The sequence below is a fragment of the Mustela nigripes genome, chromosome 12, assembly GCF_022355385.1.
Source record: "Mustela nigripes isolate SB6536 chromosome 12, MUSNIG.SB6536, whole genome shotgun sequence".
Lineage (NCBI taxonomy): Eukaryota > Metazoa > Chordata > Mammalia > Carnivora > Mustelidae > Mustela > Mustela nigripes.
Genome location: NC_081568.1, coordinates 11615201 through 11636843, shown reverse-complemented (window position 1 = coordinate 11636843; position 21643 = coordinate 11615201). Strand labels below are relative to the sequence as shown.

At 49.6% G+C, this 21643-nt stretch overlaps 1 protein-coding gene across 1 annotated transcript in view; it reads left to right on the top strand.

The window, feature by feature from the left end:
* Positions 1–21643, top strand: part of ANKH (ANKH inorganic pyrophosphate transport regulator) — a 52896-nt gene that overhangs the window by 1046 nt on the left and 30207 nt on the right. Inside the window, exons 2-6 of the mRNA XM_059416926.1 lie at positions 6254–6372; positions 8988–9071; positions 15187–15357; positions 17046–17180; positions 19289–19381. Coding sequence (XP_059272909.1) covers positions 6254–6372; positions 8988–9071; positions 15187–15357; positions 17046–17180; positions 19289–19381 — 602 coding nt within the window. The remainder of the gene's footprint in view (positions 1–6253; positions 6373–8987; positions 9072–15186; positions 15358–17045; positions 17181–19288; positions 19382–21643) is intronic.

Below are 21643 nucleotides of genomic sequence, written 5' to 3'. Positions count from 1 at the left end.
ATGATTGCTCACACAAACTTGAATCTGAAGGTAAATGCCATGAGACCCCTTTTGGTTTTCCTCTCAAATGTAGCACAAGCTTTTGTGCTGAGAACAGTATGAAAACGTGAGAGGCTGCTACTCACGGGCCAGATTTTCAGGCAAAGTGTTGATATTGATCATTTAATTTGGGCGCAAAGCTTCAGAGCCTGGGGTTCAGAGGAGATGCTCTTCTTCCTTCAGCTCACGCCCTGAATACTAACTTGTGGATGTGCTTTGAAGAAACGTCCTGCAGCTAGATTGGATCTAAGTCACTTTCAAAGATGGTACATGCCTTAGAGAAATTCCAGATGTGGAATGAGTAGGTCTAGATTAATTTGTGTCGAAATGGGTAAATTAGTTCCCCTTTGCTATCACTCTTTATTTGGATTTCTTAAATAAGCCTTACATTCCCTGCTTTAGTCATAGTTGAATAAGGCTTTGGGACTAATAGCTGATTACAGGGCGCCAGACATCACAGAAGAACAAAGCTGAGCGTCCTGTGTCATTGAAACTGGAGTGAGGAACATGTGGTCATCGAGATGAAAATCAGCATCATTTTTCAAGTCCAGTCTAAAATTTTCCATTTTAAAACAATTATAAAATCTTACGTGTGAATCAAAACGGTTCTACATCCCGGGTGGATTTAGCTGTTGTTCTAAGCAGATTCTTGGAATTCTAGAAGATCTACTGACCCAAAAGTTTGTGTCTGTTCTCTCTGCACCAGAGCCTGGCTCTCAGTATCCAAACTGCAGGAGCCTTGGGAGTAATTCTGGCTTTTGGTTCTTGGTCTTTGTTGGGCAGCTGCCAATAAGTGTCTCATTTTAGCTAAATTGTGGCCGCTCCTGTTGTTATGGGCTCATCTGTGAGACACCACTTTTTTAAATTGCAGGGCTTGGGGTTTGCCAAGACCAAACCTTAATTTAGGCCAGTGGTCAGGATGTAGGTGTGCTCCCACATCCCCCTCTTAATTAATCTGTAAAAGAGGAAAGCTTGCTGACCATGTACTTGGTTAATTTGGGTCCAGGTAAATTTCACCTGCATGAAGTTAGTAGTATCTGTGCACCTAATTCACACAGATGGAGAAACCATGGCTGTGGCTGTTTTCTTGGTCTACACAGTTGATTCTCAAGTGACCTGTAAGGCCTCTTCCATGTTCCAGAGCAGCCTGGGCAGTGAGCACCGCTTAGGGGAGCAAGTTCCAAGGTTCTTCCAGTAACTTCTAGAGTGGGTCCATTGTTAGTCTTCCCATCTCCAACAACGTTTCCATTATTCACGGGTTACAGACCCATCCTGGAAAGGGTACACGTGGGTATCACTGAAACTAACAAGGGTGCTAGACAAGAATAGTTTTAGCGTAGTCTCAAAACGTATCGCTCTGTAACAAACCCCCCAATACTCAGTGACTCAAAACACAGCATTTATTCTTGCTCACCAGACCAGGGGCTGGCTGGCCGGTTCTTTTGGACTCACTGTGCTCATGCCTCTGTGCTCTGCTGAGAATCAGGAGGCGGGACTCACTGGGGGGCTGTCAGCCAGCAGGGGCTGGGCCGATGGCCTCTGCTGGGATAGCTGGGCTCTCTTCCAGCAGCCTGAGCTTGTGTGGACAGCTGTGGCAATACCCCAAGTGAGAAGATAGAGGCCTACAAGGCCTTATGAGGCCAAGAACTGGAAGTGGCCGCCATCACTGTTACCGTGCGTGACCGACCAAGACAAATCCCAGGCCAGCCCAGGTTCAAGGCGGTAGGGAAACACACTCCAGCTTTGCACCAGAGGAACCATGAAATATTGCCGAGAAGGGATATAGGCAGGAGAGAAGAATCGGGGACATTTTGCAATCGGTCTACCCCAGTCACTTCTTTGGGGATGATGGATTCATGAATTTGTTTAATCAGTATATATTGAACACTGACTCTGTGGCAAACAGTGGGCAGATCCTGGGAATTCAGATACAAATAAGGCACATCTCTAGAGAGAAGCAAGATATCATGCGGTATTGGAATGGGAAAACCGGCTACAGAGACAGAGCCGACAGTAAGATCACAGCTCGAGGTTGTACTTGTACTTGTACTTGTACTTCCCACACCTGTATGTTCCAGATAACGGTTGCACAATGGGGACTCTAGAGGGGTGTCCTATGTCTGTGTCCCATGCCCGTGCCAGTACGCAGCCTCTGCACAGCCGGGTTTGCTGGCACAGTGCCTTATGCATAAAAGTTGTTCGACCCTATGTGTGGAAGTGATTTAAATATCAGCCATAGAAGCACACACACTTTTGAAATGATTCATTAGAAACACAGGGGGTCAGGTTATCTGCCTCTGTGAAAAGCCTAGTAGTAAACAGAGAAGTCCATGGCATAATCAGTAGTACTTTTTTTTTCCTTATTGTTTTTTTTTTTTAAGATTTTATTTATTTACTTGACAGACAGAGATCACAAGTAAGCAGAGAGGCAGGCAGAGAGAGAGGAGGAAGCAGGCTCCCTGCTGAGTAGAGCATCCGATGTGGGGCTCGATCCCAGGACCCTGAGATCATGACCTGAGCTGAAGGCAGAGGCTTAACCCACTGAGCCACCCAGGTGCCCCTCCTTATTATTTTTTTAAATTTAATTTTTATTTTCAGTGTTCCAGGACTCATTGTTTATGCACCACACCCAGTGCTCCATGCAATGTGTGCCTCCTTAATACCCGCCACCAGGGTCGCAGGAATACTTTTAAGACTTTTAAGCATGGGAACTTAGGAATTTGAATGAGAATAAAGGTTCTCAAATCACCTCTTGGAAATGCACGTATTATTCTCTTACTAGAATCAGAAGAAGGCTTTCCCCTCAATTCCCAGAGGAAAAGAGGTGTATAGACTTGCCTTGATTAGTGTTAATATTTCGAGGCATTTTGCAACAGGCACGGGTAACTATTAGGTGAGCAAGCCTGAGAACCACTCATTCTGGAAAGAGTCGGTCACCCTGATGGGCCCAGGGCAGAAGAGCTGGGGATTTGAATGGCCCTTCTGGTTTCTTCTCCCTGGGTGGGGTCGAAAGCTGTCTGCCTACAAAAAGGTCAGGCCTGAGTCCTCCCTGCTGTGGTCACGTCATGAAATCTGTTTACGTCTTGTTCAGAAGCCTTGTTTAATTTTTCTTTTGAGTGTTCTGCCCTTCAGAAGGAATAGAAGCTGTCTCAGAACGGTCGAGGTGGGGCAGTTGATAGAAGTCGACCGTCCCTGAATGTTAGGGCAGCCAGCCTGGTAATTATGGACTCTGTGCAAAGCACTTTCAACAAATTACCCCCAGCCAAGGGCTCCGGCCAGAGACCGCTCAAGGGCACAGGAGCGCAAAGGGGCGGGAGAGGCAGAGTCAGAAAGCTTGGCCCGCGGAGCTCCCCACCCAGCCTCCTTCAGTCCGTCTTCCTTATCCTCTCGCTGAGAGGCACTGTTTTTGACATTTTCACTAAAATATTCTAATCAGTAGGTACACTGAGGTCTATCTGCAGAAGGTAGAGAAGCAGATACGTATCGATCTCTGTGCCGTCCGGGGCCTCACAAGCAGATGGCACGCCGGGCTCTCGGCAGCTCAGACTCGTGGGTCCCAGAGTCTCCCGGGAAATAATTCTCCCGTTCTCAGAAGCCGCCTGTGTGACTTTGCTGGGCTTGTGCTAATGATGCACCACGGACTGGGAGCTGAGACAAGGGGAATGTATCATCTCCCAGGGCTGGAGGCTGGACGCTCAAGCTGTCAGCGGGGTTGATGCCCACCCCGGGACTCTCTGGGAGCTTCGGTGGCTTGCTGGCAACCTTGAGCCTTCCTGGGGGTGTGGACGCATCCCGCCCCCCGCCCCCCATCTCTGCCTTCACATCCACGAGGCGTTCTCCTCGTGTGTGTCCACCTCTGGGTCCAGATTTCCCCTTCTTAAAAGGATCCCAGTTACATCGGATTGGGGGCCCACGCTGCTCCAGTGTGACCTCATCTTTCCTAATTAGAGCTGCAATGACCCTGTCACCGAAGAAGGTCACATTCTGCCGTCCCCAGGGACAGGGCTCACTCATCCTGTCTCACCTCTAGATATCGGCCTTCCCTGCTCTCAGAGTCCGTCAAGTGCACTCCGTGGCCTTGTCTGTGGGCTCTAACCTTGACCCTGGAATTTCAGCCCATGAGCTATTCCTAGCTGCCCGGCTCTCGCCCCTGGCACGGCGTTGCCCGTCTCAGCCAGCTCGGCTGCCTTGACCTGCCAGCAGCTTCTGTCCGCGAGGGTGGGACAGTCTTTGGGCTGGGGATGAGTCCCCCCCTGGCAGGTTCCAGCACAGTGGCTGGTTCCCGGCTGAATGAAACGAATGTACACGTGATCAGCAGCAACAATAAACTCTGAGACAAAACCTGCGGGTTTCAGTGCCCCAAGTACACCATTCACCTGCTTAAGGAACATCTTCACCAGGGCCTTGAGTCTCCATCTGTCCGCTTTCCCTGGGTCTGAGCGCCTCGCACCAGGCGGGGAAGGTGGGCTGTGGGGCTCCCGCCCTGCCCCTCCCCTGAGCCTCCCAGGGTCAGGTCAAGCTTTCTCTAATCTGCTCATCTAATCTCGTCTGTGCGCCCTCGGATCCCAGCGTGGACCTCACAGCTGCGTCCTGTCCTCCTCGTCCCAACTTCCCAGGTCTTTGCTCTTTCTGCCCTGCGACACACTCCCTCCTGGATTTCCCTTCTCGCTGCCTCAGTGGCTCGGCTGGCCCCACCACGCCCCACATCTGACATGTTTGCTCCCCTGGCGGCTCACCTTTTGGTTCTCCCCCTGCCCCTCCTTAGAGGGCCTCTCCCATCCCCCCGTTCTCGGGATGTCCTGCCCGCTCCACACCCCCCACGTCTCGAAATCGCTTTCCTTCCCCATCTGGGATTCCCACTTGTGCATGTAAATATCCATGAGATCATACTGAAGACTTGACTGTAAGTTCTCACGAGGCAGGACTAATCTGCCGAAAAGGAGTGGAAGCTTCTTTCTTTACTATCAGTTTCTTCTTAGTTCACAGGGGTCCAAGTCATCCCCCACACTTTGAAGTGGAGAGAAGGATCTTATTATTCACCTAAAATGAGACTCTCGCTGCATTCTGTCTCTGTTCCGACTTCAAAGCAGCTTTATAGTTGTCCACTGCATTAATATTCGTATTTATAGAAAAATGAAAACAGCAGGAACGGTGCTATTAAACCGCCATGTAAAACGGTATGAAAACACAAAGATTGTTGGTTTTCGATATAGTCTAATCATCTATCAATGAGGTGAAAATCTCTTAGTTTATTTCATCTTTGCTGACAGCAGCTGCCAGAGTGCCCAGCTAATCCGCTAGAAAGACCTTCCTCTTCCTTCCTTTGTATCTGTCCTGCGGCTGCCAGTTCATTCGCTCTGTGTCAGTTCAACACCAGCACGCTCCTCCCAAAGGGTGAAACAAAACAAATCGCAAGCGGTGAAAAGGCTTTCCATTTTTTTATTGAAAAGACATATTCACAGGGGCACCCGGGGGACACCGGTGGTTAAGCATCCGACTCTCAGTTTTGGCTCCGGTCATGATTCCAGGGTCATGAGACTGAGCCCTGGGTCAGGCTCTGCACGCGGTGAGGAGTCTGCTTGACATCCTCTCCCTCTCCCTCTTCCCTTTCCTCTCTTGAAAAAAAAAAAAAAAAAAGGAAAAGAAAAGAAAAAGAAAGGTGTATCAACATCTGGGAATTTCCTCTTAGTAAGTACTGCTCCATATAAACATTTAGCTTCCAAATGATCCATCAAGTGCCCTTTCAGGATGTCAAGTTAATGGACGCATCCTAAATGCATAATAGAAGATTGAGTAATTGATGCCGAGTAAACCCACAAAAAGGAATTCATTGCAACCATTAAAATGTGGGAGCAAATCACGGAAAGATGGCCATGGCTTACAAAAGAATATATATATGGAATGATCCCACGTTTATGTTAAAACACACACATACCCCACAGCACGCGCCCACCACATCCCCATAAAAGAGCTGGGGTGTTAGAACCCAGAGCATTCACCAGGACCCCTGCTGAGCAGAGGGGTAAGATTGGACATGATCTTTTTTGCATTTGCTCATCTAATTTTCTCTTTTTTCTACACCAAAAAAAAAAAAAAGAAAGAAAGAAAGAAACCCAAATATTACATCTAACATTGTTTTTGCACTTTTGAGATGAAAAGCTTAAAAGATAACTTTTTCTAAATATTGTTCTGTATGTTTTTTGGCCCTTTACAGCTTATAGTGACTTAGGCTACTACATTATCAATAAACTGCACCATGTGGATGAGTCTGTGGGCAGCAAAACGAGACGGGCCTTCCTGTATCTCGCTGCCTTCCCTTTTATGGATGCAATGGTGAGTAATTGTGGACACTTCTTTAAAAAAAAAAAAAATGATGGTGTACTTAACCTAAAATTTACCATTTTAGCCGTAGACCCCCATTTGGTTCATCCATTCCTCCATCAGTGGACACCTGGGTGATTTCTACCTTTTGGCTATTTCTATAATGGGTTATGAACATGGGTATACAATACCTCCTTGAGCTCCCTGTTTAATCCTTTTTGGGTAGAGAGCCAGAAGTAAAATTGCTGGATTATATCATAATTCTATGTTTAATTTTTGAGGGACCCTCACCCTGATCTCCGTGGCAGCTCTATCATTTTATAAGCCCACCAGCAGTACAGAAGGTTTCTAGCTGGCCCCAGACTCGTAACCGGCCTATCTTGGCCATTTATTTGATGAGAATCGTCGTACTTGCCACAAAGTTCTAGCAAGAGGCAAGAGAGCCTATTTGAAAGCTGTATTTAAATATAAAGTTCTTTCCTGATATAGTCAGGATCAAGGGATCAGGACAGCTTTCTGATAAACTCACCATTTGTGTGGCTTAAGTACCCAAAAGCATTTTAGAATGAGAATCTCTGGAAAATATGGATAGGCTTTCATGACTTTAGTACCCAGCTTTACTACATTACTAAGGGTGGCTCACTTCCATAGATTAAATTCTTTGTCATGATACGGGAGAGTTCTCAGAGAATGCTTTTTCTCTATTCCTCTGTGCTATTGAGAATTATAGAAGAGATTTAACCAAAATAAAAATATGTATTTTATACACACACACACACACACACACACACACACATCGTCAGTAATGTCCAATGCTGGGAAATAAACCTCTTCTTTAGGTTCCATTTTAAATTATTTTGGGGGGGAGACTTAAAAATACGTTCGTCTGTACAGTTTTTCAGCACCCCGCCCCTCAAGTTTCACATACTGTAGATGCGTGAGGTAAATGGGCATCCATCCACAGTAAGGTGAGGCCAACCCCCACATCCTTGGAGGAATGAGCCAAGGTCAACTGCGAGTGGTCCACCTTCTCCGATGGTATCAGGACTGCTATACCGCCTGCAGTTAGCTTATGGACGTGGCCTCATGGAACCTCTGACTGCTTCCCACCAGTCTGCATGGTGACCTTGAACTCACAGTTTTCACGCCAAGGCTCCGATTGTCAGTTGGTGTGGCGGCAGGGTTGGTGGAAGAATTGGGCCATCAGAGCACTGGTACCTGGATTTTCTTTTTCTTACTTATCACCAAGTAAGAAATTTACTCTGTATTTACCCTGGCAGTTGACACATGCTCCCAAAAAAAGGACAAAGAGGCTTGATTTCCTAGAACTGGATTCCCTAACAGTGCCCCATGCTGACCTAAGGGCGCCCCATAGTGCTTGGAATCAGGAAACAGTAGAAGCCCAACTTCCTAGACAGAGGCCCAATACTGCTCTGAGGCCTGCCCCCATCTGTATGGGGGCTCTGTGGACACACAGAAGAATTACAGTGATACGTGATTTCAGGGACTTGGGACTAAAAGCGAATCCGTGTGCCCTATGTTCCATTTCCCTTCAGCTGTATTTCTTTGCCGGGAGAGAGTTTCTAAAACTCAGCGTAACACCAGAACATTGGGGATTAACACCCTTTACTTTTCTGTTTCATCAGCAGCAGCCCCCAAAGACCCAGCAGTAAGAGACCGTTCGTGAAAAACAAAATAATGAACATTGATAAAAAGCCAGGTCATCTTCCCAAGCACACACCCCTGCACACCTACCCCTGGTTAGAGAGAGAATGTTTGAAAACCACAAAGCTGATCATCCCGATGGCTTTGGTCAACCAAAGGGGCCCACAAGCCACTGTTTGCAAATGTTATCGACAGCTGGCGTCTCTTTCCATGTCTGGCACCTTGAGACCTGTGAGCTGAGGGAGGAAGTAGATGGGGCAGCTACTGTACAGGAGTCCCGACAGAGACCTCGGGAATAAATCGTATTTGTCTGATGGCGTGAAGCTCACACGAAATGTTACTGCCGTGTCGGTCCACAGTGGCCTTTCCGGGTCAGAAGGGTGATGCTCACACAGATTCTGCCTTGGACTTCAGACCTCCAAACTCACCGGCCCCCCGGGCTTTCCATAGTCTGCTCCCCCCGAGGCAAAGTGTCAGATCAGATCCTGCCCCAACTTGAAGAGAAGGAAAGAGTAGAGCCCTCATGGTTTGATGAGAACCTGTAATGACTATAATAACTCGGAACCGAGCTAGAGCCCTCGTTATGACACGCCTCGCAGAGGGCGAATGTTTCTGCCTTGTCATTCCGGCTGCCCCAGAGAGAGAGGGTGTTCCCTCCGTTCTTGGTATCCATCTAGCTTCCCTGCCAGGAAAGCTAGTGAGTGCCCTGGTCCGCCTTACCACCTGTACTAAGTAAATCCTGTGCAGTCACTGGTTCCACTTAGAAATCTAACGCGGACCTAGCCACCAGGCCAAGTTATGATCATTTGACCAACGGAAGGTTTGTCCTGGGCTCCGAAGGTTCTGGGGTGGGGGTGGGGGGTTGTAGCAGTCTATTTCCGGATTGCCCAGTAAATCCTAACGGCCAGAAGTCATCTGATCCCGACGGTGTCTCTCATGCCAGATTCTCTTCATCCCGGCAGGCATGGACCCATGCTGGCATTCTCCTCAAACACAAATACAGTTTCCTGGTGGGATGTGCCTCGATCTCCGATGTCATCGCTCAGGTAAGTACGGTCTGTGTGTCCATCGGAGCTCCCCGGAGCCCCCTCCTGCCTCGCTGACGTGCATTCCCTCTGCGGGGGCCTTCCTGCCTTACTCCAGCCGAACGTGGACATCAGGGAAGGTGTGTTGAACAGGGGGGAGCATGAGACCTCTTGTAGGAGACGCACGTCTAACCCTGCGAGAAGGAGGGGGTAGGAATTGACATTCAGCGTCAGATGTGTGGGCCCTGAGGCTTACAGAACTCGCCTGTGACGTGGCCATCGGGTCCCAGCACACATGTGTCTGGTGGTCAGTGGGCACCAGCTGGGGGCACACTTGGTCCCCCGTGTGGTCTCCCAATACACGGTCTGTCCCTTGGCTCTAGAGGGAGCTCTTGGGAATTCTTCCATGTCGTTTCTCGTGTAGACGCCACACACGGCTGCCCTTCCTGCGTCATTAGCCCACATTTCACAAAAGCCAGGAGGCTGGACGTGCTCTGAGAGGAAGGCCGACGTTGCCCTTTCTGTGGAGCCTGGCGCTGGCAGCAGCCCCAGCTCTCCACGTTACTTCCTTTCTTCTGCCACTCAGGATCCTGCATGAAAATTTCAGCAGAAAATTAGATGTAATTCCCGTAATCTATAAATCAGCCCTAGTTCCTACAATCAGGGGTTCGGGAGAACCGTTTCTTCACAGAGGAGGGGGGATGGGCTGATTTTTAAGCTCCTTTCCCAGTTCTCGGTTCCAGTCTATGAGCATTTCCATGCATTTCTGCCTGGTTTCCCCCCATCATACAAGCTAGTCTGGTGGCCACCTTTTTGAAATAATCTACTGTCAGACCATTAGTACCTCCCTAAAGACCAACAATTACATTTCCAAATTAATTGCATTTACTCCAAGAATCACTATTGAAAGTAATTTAAATTAATTCCTGTTAACACTGTGTGCATGTGTGTGTGTGTGTGTGTGTGTGTGTGTGTGTTTGCTCACACATGCGTATGCCTGGACACTCGCTCACGTCCTCTCTGGATATAGTTTTGTTAATTTTCTTTGTGAGTTATTAGAGATTTTTGTCCTGATCTTACTTTTATCCATCCTCTGAGAGATGAACTAAACTGCCTTATTCACTCTAATCAGTTAATTTGAAATTAAGGCCGCACCTCTCTTTTCCAACATTGGCATCAGCAACTCAGGGAATATTTATAGATGTGTGTTTTCTTAAGGGCAAACAAACAAAACACAACTTCACTCTGCCGGAGATAGATATAGTGAGCATCTAGGAGTAGAAGGGAAAACCAGATTTCTGAAAAATGCTTTGCCAGCACGCCTACGGCCATTTTCCTTCTCAGTTTTAAACCCCGTCCTGGCCGGTGCCTGCTGGGAGGGCTCGCAAGTGCAGAATGATCAGATCTGGTTGGGAAGAGAGACGGGAGCTGGATTCAGTACCATCTGGCCCCGAGCTATTCCTGGTGAAGTAGTTATTTTAAACCTTGTAGTTTGAAAGTTTGGAGGAATAAATGCGATGTTCGTTCCTAAGTCTTTTATTACCCTGCTCCCCCACCCCCAGTTTTAGTCCTCTGTTTCTTGAAAGCATTTTGTTCAATACCGAATTTGTGAGTAGACAGGTCTCAGGCAAAGTCCTCTGCAAATACCACCTTGGTATAGAGAGATAGCATGTCATCGCCAATGGTAAAATGCAAGTAGCTTATAATGCCTAGCCTTTCAGTGGCAACTCCCATTTTTTCAGATGCCTGGGTAGTTCTTTCGGTTGAGTGTCTGACTCTTGGTTTCAGCCCAGATCTTGATCTCAGGGTCGTGGGATCGAGCCCAGCCTTGGGCTCTGCTTGTCCCTCTGCCTCTCCTCCAGCTCTTGCCTACTCCTCTCTCTCTCTCAAATAAATAAATACATCAAATCCTTAAAAAAAATTTTACTAAGCTAACTGATCTCTCACCATAGTGCAAGGAAGCTCTCTTGGTTTGGTTTACCTGTGCAGTAATGCTTTTCTGTGCCACCAATACTGTCAGGAACGCTATGTCCTAGGGGCACCTGGGTGGCTCAGTCGGTTAAGCATCTGCCTTCGACTCAGGTCATGATCCCGGGGACCTGGGATCGAGCCCTGCATGGGGCTCCTTGCTCGGCAGGGAGCCTGCTGCTCCATCTTCTTCTCCCTCTGCTGCTCCCCCTGCTGGTGCTCCCTCTCTCACTCTGTCAAATAAACAAAACCTTTAAAAATAAAATAGTGCTACATTCCAATAGATTGCCAAAGAATTTATGAAGAATATTGCTGTTTCTGTTGTATTTCACAATCACCTGGTCAATATTTGCTCAGCATCCGCAGGCACGATCTCAGGGCGTTGCTGGATCTTACTGGGACCTCCTGTCCTAGCCCTTGCCTCCCGACTCAGCCCAGCGCCCCGGGACGGGAGGCCTCCCTCCCAGCTCAGCAGCGCTGCTGCCGTCCTGTCAGTCCCTTGGCTCGCTGGCTTTTCATCTCAGCCTCCCGGCCAGGCCGCACTCCTGAATCTCCCACAATGCACCTTTCACCACCTGTGCCCAGAAAGTCAAGCAGCTGATGGAACCCTGCATCGACGCTCATCACTCACCGCAGCTGACCCAGTAGCTGCGTCAGAGGGTCCCTCCGCTCCTCCCTCTTCCCAGTAGCCGAGCTCCTTTCCCACTGCCCTGAGAAAGTCGAAGCCACCGATTTCTTCACCCTCTGGCCCCCAGACCTACAAGCCTGCCTCCTAACCCCGCGTCATCTGCGTTTTCCCCCCACTCTGGGAAACGAGGCGCCCCCCTTCTCTGGCCCAGAACCGCGGCTTCCACCTGCACTTTCTCAAGAACGGGGTCCAGCTGGCTCTCCGAGACCTGTTGTCTCTGCCCTGGGTCGTTTCTCCTGACGCGTAAACGTGCTCACCCACCTGCCGTTTTAACAGAACCACAAGGGCAGCTTTTTCGTGCTCCCGTGTGCCTCTCGGCGCCCCCTAAGCTCAAATTCATACCTTCTCTATCGAGTGTTTCGGTTTTGAGCAAACCTGTGGCACTGTCACCGGGTCAGAAGCCTGGGGACCATCCTCTTCATCACCAGGCCTTTTCGATTTTAATCCCGGGTGTATCTTTGATGTGCTCTCTGCTCCCCATTACTACCCCCTCGCCCGGGTCCGAAGGAGCCCCGTCCCGCCCGGACCGCCAGAGAGGTCTCCCGACTGGCCTCTGCTCTGGGCCGCCCCTCCTTCTTTCCTTCCGTCCCCCGCTCTGCGGCCACAGTGATCTCTGCTCTTGGAAATTCTGGCCACGCTGCTCAGAAGCTGCTTTAAACATTGCTTCCCGGGGTTCCTGGGATAAACAGTCAAAATCCTGGTCATGGTGACAACGTTCAAGACCCTTGGCCCGTGCTTCCTCGCCGGCCCGGCACTCTTCTCTCGGCCCCTCGCTCCTGCCACCCCTCCATGGGCACGCCATTTAGGGCCCTGGCGTGGCAGAGGACCCTTTCATGGGGCTCTTTGCTTCGGCCCCTCTGCCCAGGAGGACTTGCTCTGCCTCACGTCCCGTCCCTGCCACGGACTCCTGCCACACCCAGCCGGGGCTGCAGGTCTCGATTCAGGTGGCACCGGGGTGCCCTCCCTCGAAGCAGCCGGGCCATCCCAGCAAAGCCTCGCTGCCTCCACCCCCGCAGTGGACACTCCTCAGTGTCCCTGTCTGGTTCACGAGCCCACTCCTGCACTGGACCGTCAGCTCCCGGAGGAGAGTCTGCGACGATCTTGTTTATCTCTGGGCTCTCGGGCACTGCATACAGGGCCTGTGCAGAACAGACTCTCCTGGGGAAAATCCTTACCAAGGAGAGTAGGTTCCTCCTCGGAGAATCACCTGATGTTTCTGGTGGTAATACCAGATTCAACATCATAATTCTGGACTGAAATGCAGAAGACCCTATTTTAACTGATGAGTAGTACCATCCACAGTGACGATGGAAGCTCTGTGATGGGTGCTGGGCCCCACGGCATCGAGCTGTTAAATGGGGAGCTGGGGAGAGCCACTGGCCCAGGGCATCCCCCTCCCTGGGGCCTGCATAGCCCACCCCCTTCTTGTCATCACCACACTTACGTCTCGTTGGCTCGTGTCCCCCTTTCTCTTCTTAACCGCATCCTCCTCCGTGGCCCTGCCCAGCAGGCCTCCATCTCACGTGGCCATCCTGACGGCTCTGGGAGCCTTCCTGGATGTGGCCGTGGAGGGCTCAGTCCTCAATGTATTCCTTTCTTGTACAGCGAGTTTTCAGCCTTTATGCACGGTCGTCATTGTTACCACTGTGGGTTTCTGTGTGCTGAATGGTCAGCTTGCTGAGACCCTCGACGGACAGTCAGCTTGCTGAGACACTCAAGCGGGAGTTTGCCTGGGGGCTCCATTGAGCCTTCTGAGGCATTAGACACATCCCACACATCTTGGCCCCATCACAGAACTCCCGGTCCTCCGTTCCTAATACTGTATGTCCCTAGCGAGACTTCCCCAGGTTGTGTCCGCATCTTCAGTGGCATTTTCTACTTGTCCCACTTGAAAGGAACAGGCACAGGGCCAGTTACGGGCATCTTGACTTCATCCGTGGGCTCCGCAACGTTTTGGAGGAACAGGAGCGGGAGTGTGAGCACCACCCCAACTGGTGTCTGCTCACGTCGTCGGTGCAGCTGCAGCCTGGTTGTGTCCATGCGGCCAAGCCCTGCCTGAGGCTCCCGGTCCGAATCGGCCTCGTGTACTGGGTTCGAGAATGACAGCTGGCATAAGACGCAGCCCACATTGCAAACAAACCACCTCCAACAGTGATACTTCTACTGCGCTCACAAGTCTGTATAACCCTGCTGTTCTCTGTTCCTTCCGGCAACCGAATGCACTCATCCAGCTCGTCATGCTCGGTCCCCAGCTTCCTTTTCAACTTTCGGTCATCGCCGATTCCTTGGGACTGCAGTGTTGGGGTTAAGCCTCCATGGGTCAGGACCACTCTGTGGTGGTGTGTTTTGCATCCCTGTTGTTCCGTGGATATTTGGCCATTAACGTCACGGTAGCTCACAGCCCCCTGGCCAGCTCAGACAGAGGAGGATGCAGCTCTTGATCTTGGGGTTGTAGGTTCAAGCCCCACATTAGGTGTGGAGATTGCTTAAAAATAAAATCTTTTTTTAAAAGTCAGTGGAACTCCAGAATAGTATCCCCCTCCCCATTAGTTAATTTTTGTGGTCTTCTGTCTTCAGTGGTCTTCTGAATGTGTGAATCCCCGGATGGCTCGATAGAGGCTGGGCTGCTCCTCGGACTTTTATAGACAGGAAAGCTAAATACTTGTTAAATTTTTTCAGAGATTATACAGTCAGTAGAGATTAATACTTTATTATTTTAATCTCTCCTGACTCTATTTTTTGAACTCTTCCACTTTTTAAGTTAGTATTTTAAACTTTAATTGACTTTGTTTTGTAATAATTGACACTGGTGCTTTTCGCAGCATTTTTAGCAAACTTCATCTTACAAATGTTAATGTCTGTTATTCTGTATATGCCACTGATCACCACTACTTTTTCCTTGTGGACTTGGGCCTTCGTTGTGGATTACATGTGCATATCAGGATCCAGGCTCAAGCGGGTAAAACTCTACCACATCTTTGGGGGCCTGGGGAACAAAGTGTCTAGATGTTTTGTAATGAGATCGTAACTAGATATATCATTGCCTTCAAAGAGTCTTAGAAAAGGCCGGCCTGGGTGGCTCAGTTGCGGAGCCCACGTCTGCCTTTGGCTCAGGTCATGATCCCAGGGTCCTGGGACTGAGCGCCGTATTGAGCTCCCTGCTAATTGGGGAACCTGCTTCTCCCTCCCTCTCCACCTGCTACTCCCCCTGCTTGTGCATTTTCTCTCTCTCTCTGTCAAATAAACAAAATCTTAAAAAAAAAAAAAAATCAAAGCGCCTTGGAGGGGAATATAGCAAAGCGATTGTGTGCTGTTGCCCTGAGGACACACGGAGCCCCGGCCCCAGCTCCTGTCCTCCCATCTGCCCTGAGGTTTTCACTCGGAGGCCCACCTCGTCAGGGTGCCAGCAGCCAGCAGGCACGCCCGTTGACGGGTTCTGTCGTCTCCCCTCTGACATGTCTTTGTTTTCCCGTCCTCCAGGTCGTGTTTGTCGCCATCCTACTGCACAGTCACCTGGAATGCAGAGAGCCTCTGCTCATCCCCATCCTGTCCTTGTACATGGGCGCCCTCGTGCGCTGCACCACCCTGTGCCTGGGCTACTACAAGAACATCCACGACATCATCCCCGACCGGAGCGGACCGGAGCTGGGGGTACGGCCTGTCTGTGCATCCGGGGATGGCCCTCTGGGAAATGGGAGACCCGTATACAAGCCTGTGCCCTGAGATGTCCAGCACCAGGGCACATCCAGAGGCAGACACAGAGTGGGGGGGGGGGGGGATGGCTTTGGGAGAGGTCACGGTGCAGCCTCCTTGTTTGCATATAGGGAAACTGAGGCACAGTGGGTCAGGTCAGGCTGAGGAGTAGATATGGCGGTTTTGGTTCTTCATACCCCCTGTTGTCAACAGTAAGTCGCTCTGTATATTCATCAACAAGTAGCTGGGGGCCCACAGCTCCCATTTAACCTTGCATTTGGATAATTTCTGAGTTCACAGCAGGACCCCAGACTTTGTTTGTACTTTATACTTTCCACCTTGGCCAGACACGGTCGCTCATTCGGGTGCCTCCCGTGGTGTGAGCAGAGAGTGTAGCCACCATGGGCAGCACAGAACTCTGCTCTCTGCCCTCAAGCAGCTGCATTATGCCCCATCCCGTAGATGAGAGCGACACAGAAGCAGCAGTTAGACGGGAGCCCAGACAGCACGTAGGATACAAGACCTCGGAGTGCAGGGAGGGAAGACAGTGATGGGGTCTCAGAAGCTCCCCCACCTCCTGGAAGGTGACAGAAGTAGAGTCAGATGCCAGCAGGGTATAAACCTCCCCAACTGGCCCGAGCACTGTTTCAGCATCAGTGCAAGCAGGATCTGACATGTATATGCTGACCCCGCCCATCGGTACCAGACGTCCCTGGGCTTGGTCTCCGTCTAGCTGTGGGGCTGCCGATACGCACGACTCCACGCAGCCCTGAAGAAGGCCCCACACTCCACCCTCTGATCCTGCCTTTGAGCACAGCTTACTCTTGGCATAATACAGAACAATAACTGTATTGACCACTTACCTCGATCCGAGGCGGGCTGTCAATAAAGTCTGATCTAGTTGTTTCCATCACTAGGACATCCACATCAAAAGGGTCTCAATGGTGACAATCCATCTCTGAACCCTGAGCCGCCAACAAGGGGAGATAAAAGTGGCTGGCATGGTTCCACGATGTGACTTACCCTCTGAAGAATCAAAACCGAAGTTAAATCATGAAAGCCAGCCTTTAAAGATTGTACACCTTTTGGTTTTGTAGAAGTCTCAATAAATCACCTTTTCTTGACCATGCTTTCATTTTTATGCTTCTGAACATTCACGTGACTTCCGTCAGATCTTTCAGAATAAGAACCTTGGTAATAGATTTATACCTCAATAATTAGGCACAATTGTGACCCAACTGGTTGCAGAAATAAATTATAGTAATTTTTTTTTCACTTCTGAGAGTTAAGTTCAGTTTGGTGATTAAAACAAAAACCAATTTCCAGCCTGTTTTCCAGGCCATGGAATTGTGTTCTTTCTGGGTTAGAACTGCCCTGTTTGGAAAAGAGTGATTTGGATCCATCAAACTTAAATGTGTGCTTTGATTTCACGGTAAATTGCCAGCTGTCTGAGTTAATTTCTAATAACACTGTACGTTTTATTTTAATCTGAATTGGCTTGGCTACAGAGGCTTTTCCTTGTATTATTTTTAAGTACAATGAATTGACTCATTATTGACATCAAAAGGAAAAGCTTTGGCTCTGAATTGTTTTTTCTGTTCTGTTTCTAGAATTTAGTGAGTTTGTATCTCCATTTCTTGACACAGGGAGATGCGACCATAAGAAAGATGCTGAGCTTCTGGTGGCCTTTGGCGCTCATCTTGGCCACACAGAGGATCAGTAGGCCAATCGTCAACCTCTTTGTTTCCCGGGACCTTGGTGGTAGTTCTGCAGCTACTGAGGTAGGGTGGTTTCTAGGGTTGGGGGCACTTGTGGTCACCTTTTAAAGAATGGGGCCGGAGGGTAGGGAAGTGGACACAGACTTGTTTCCGATTTACCTAGAGAGCTCAGGTAATTCTGTGGTATCGTAATGGACGACCATTCACACTCAGAAGCCAAGAGGCTCTTAGAATCGTGGGACTGTTTACTTCTATGAATATGGAAGGAAACATCGCCTTCAGCCTTCTTGTTGACCAGATCTGAGGCATGGGCACAAGGCTAAGGGTGCAAAACTAGCAAGAAGCCGGGCTGGTCGAGGAATCCAGATTTTTCTGACTCCCGTCCGGTGGCCTTTCCATTTTCCTGTGGAGTCAGAGTGATGCCAACATTGTGGTGGCCGAAGACCACGGACTCTGCCGTGTAGCAGCAGACGTGACCAGGCCCAGAGCAGGAGGCCCAGGGCCCCCATGTCGACCCAACCTGCTCTCACCTGTTCCTGCCCCGCCTTCCGGCAGTACGCCCCTCCCCCCACACCCTGGCCCATCATGGCTCTCTGAGTGCTTTGGCAGTCCGCCCTCCCCCAAATGAGGATCTCCATTATTTACTCACTCGCAGCTCAAGAAATTTATCTGGAAACTGGCAGCTACTCCAAAGAAAGAGTTGAATCATTTTTTCCATCTTTCAAGTATGGTATGAACAAATCAAGTTACTTCATTTGTCTCCTCCTCCGCTGCCCTCCGGAGACTTGATTCCGTCTCTGGAACTGCTGAGCCTTCAGGAAGGCCGGTGGCTGCTCATTAGGGCCTTCTCTTTCCACGTCGCCCTTGGATGCGCCGTCGGCGTGTCTCCAGCCGGGAATCTCCTGCCAGTTTCCATGTCCTGGGAAGCAGCTCATGTGGGCTTGGAAAGGGACGCACATAAATCACAAGCAGGACGCTTTCTCCTGCCTCACTTTGTTCTTGGACTTTGTGTTTTGGATCACGAAGGTCATCTTGGGTGGTTCTTAACAATCCAATAGCTTTTTCAGTTAACACCAGCAGTTTAAGTTGCTCAGAAAAAAACGTATGTGACCCCATTAACTTGTGTGCTGGCATTCCATCTTCCCCTTTGAAAAAGAGGAAAAAGAAAAGAAAAGAAAAACCAAGGTAAATGACCTCAGTGGCATAGAGACTCCGCGTGTAGGGTACAGGACAGACGTGTATTGACCATCTACTGCGTGTCCGCCATTTATGCACATTTCATGGACTCCCAGCAAACCTTTGTGATGGATCTCATCATTCCCATGGTTCTGCTGGAGGAACAGACAGGGAGGTCTGAGAGGGTCCCTGCTTCACGCAGCTGGAAGGTGACCAAGGGAAGGTTTGGGTCTACACAGTAGTGTTTTCGCCCAGCTGGGGACTTACCCCATGTTCCAGGCATGAGTGTAACGTTAATGAAAATAGATGAAGCCTGTACTTCTCCTTTACTAGCCAGTTAGAGTTGAACTCTGCCAAAATGTAGGGTTTGATGCTTTGTTTTCACTCGCCTTCATTTTCATTTGCATAAGAAGAGAAACTCTCATTTTCACGGAAGGATATGTTTGGTTTCCACAAGAAATATTTCTTTAGTTTTCTTAAATTAAAAATCAAAATTGGGCTATTCTGGCCGGACAGATTAAAAGTGAGTTGAGTCAGAAGGAGAAAACCATAAAGCCACCAACTAGCGCCTACTGCCAGCCACCCAGAAGGAGAGGAATGAGGCGTAGACATGAACCCTAAGCAAAGACAACCTGGAGAGCAGAAAGGGCTCAGAATCGCAGTTCGGGACTCCAGAACTGGGCTAGACTGGAGGGTTCCATTTGGCTCAATGGAAGGAGCAAAGGTCCCTGGTCTGGTGGGCCTGGGTTCAAATCGTAGCTTGTCCAGCCAACGCCCAGGCTCGCGATCCCACTCCCATCCGTGGTCGCAGTGGAGCACTTGCCGCTCCCCGTTCCCTCAGTCCCGCCTGCTGCCGGCCACTGCCTCTCGCCCAGTGTGGAGTGATCCGTCTGGGGTGGCCGCACCGAGACCGCTGCCTCTGGCCTGTGGCAAGAGCGGCTACTGGAGATGCTCCCTGGGACGCCGACACTAACTGCTGGCTCTTTCTCTTGTAGGCAGTGGCGATTTTGACAGCCACATACCCTGTGGGTCACATGCCATATGGCTGGTTGACGGAAATCCGTGCTGTCTACCCGGCTTTTGACAAGGTGAGCACCTGTGCGGCGTGGTGTCGGAAACACTCGCTTTAAAATTAGCCTGTGATAGACAGGCGTCTCGGATGAAGAACATGCTGATGTTTCCCCGTCTCACCTCCCTCTGTAAGATGAATGTGGGGTGGGTCCTGGGGGGGCGTCAGGCGTCACTGTGGACGATTTCCCTCAGAAAATAACAGAAGTCATGAAGCTTACTTTCATGTCAATCCTCTAATGCCCTCCAAATGATATTCACTTGTAGGTAATTCTGATTAAGAAATGATTAAGTTTTTTACAAGGGGAAAATATAATCTCAAAAAAGTTTATTACATTGGATTTTGTTTCTGTGGTTTGTTGTTTTTTTTTTTTTTTTTAATTAAACAAATGTTTTGCTGACCTCATAGCAGATGTAAAGGTATAGACAGGATTGAGTCCTTGAGGTCCTAAGCTTCTGGATGGATGTCTTTCGGTATACGCAGTGTCCATGCCCCCCGAAGCTGTCTGTGCAGCGGCCTGGGTCCAGGTTTCTTTGGATGCAGCGGACTTATCCCCACTGAAAGCCTCTGTTAACCACAGCTCTGTCCCCGCCGCTGATTGCACACAACCCTTCAGACTCGCAGCCTGTGGCTAGATAGGCATTGTCCTACCAATCGTTGAACTAATGTCCTTTATCATTAAAGCTTAATGACTTGAACCTGTAGACATTTATAGCGAAACATAAGCACCAAAGATAGTGTACAATTTTTTTAAAGATTTATTTGTTTATTTGAGAGAGAGAGAGAGAGAGAGAGAGCACGCACGAGTGAGCAGGAGGCAGGGGCAGAGGGAGAAGGAGAGAGAAACTCAAGCAGACTCTGCTGAGTGCGGAGGTCAACACGGGGCTCGAACTCACAACCTGAGATCATGACCTAAGCCAAAACCAAGAGTCAGATACTTAACTGACTGTGCCACCTGGCACCCCTATACAATGTTTTAAAATGAAAAATAAGGGGGTGCCTGGGTGGCTCAGCCAGTTAAGTGTCTGCATTTGGCCCAGGTCATGATCTCAGGGTCCTGGGATCAAGTCCCGTGTTGGGCTCCCTGCTCAGCAGAGAGTCTGCTTCTCCCCCTCCTGTGCCCCTCCCCACTGCTTGTGCTCTCTCTCTCAAATAAAAAAATAAAATCTTTTTAAAAATACAGTGAAATGAAAACTAGGAAAGAAGCACACACCTGCACTTGTATTTTTCACATCAACCCTTTGCCTTGAATTTCTGTAGAACCAGCTCAGAGCCATTTTATCTGATCCCAACAAGAGCCCTGGGATATGAGGAGAGGCGGCCTCTTTGCTAGGGACCCCAGCCGATGAGCTCTGGCCGCTCGGGCAGCGTGGGTTCTGGCTGGCTGAGGCTGGGCTCCCTCCTCGCCTCACTCCCACCCACTGCCAGATCCGCGTGGGCATCCAGAAGCCCGGGAAGTCCACAAAGCAAGGCCCAGCCACAAGCTGTAAGGGGCGCTCTCTCTCCACATAGCATCCGGCTTCTCAAATGTGTGGTTGTCTGTGGGCTTCTGGAAGAGGGCACAGCCTGTGGCGTGGAGCCCCAGAGAGGTTTCCTCTGCACCTCGCACCCTGAGCCAGGGCACTCCCCAGCAGACTTTTCTCCTGGCAGTCCCTGTTTGCATGAGTTTAACCCCATCTATGAGCAGACGTCGCTGCTTTCCTTTTAAGGAACATGAACATAGAAGTAAATCCTAGAAAACCGAGATGGATATACATCTTTTTGCTAAATTTCTAGCTCTTGGAGAATCAGATTATATAATAAACCTAGAGGAGAACAGCAGATACTAAATATTAGGAACTCCTGGCTGGGAAAGTCTCATCTGGAATGTTTTTGGCTACCTTGAAATAATACCACTTAACAATAGCAATACAGCACTGTACGGTTTCACGGGGAGCATCCAAGGAAAACTTGGTTTTGCCCGTGATCACCCGGGTTAGGTGCTGTGAAGCAACCCCTGTAGCGAGCGTACGTCTCGCCAGCAACTGCGGTCACACAGAATCCTTCTGGAGCCTCCCTCTTTGTTTCTGGGCATTCCAGGGAGCGCCTCCGAGCCGTCCGTGTGAATGCTGTCTATTCACCCAAATCTGAGACACCTCTGTGCGGACTTGCAGAGTTGGCTGCACTGACAATGGAAATCCTAGCCTCTTTGTGCGTTCCAGAATAAGGGATTTGACATTTCTTGCATAACTTCTGACGGTTCTCGCTAAATATCCACTAGGAGCATTTCGCAGTCGTACAT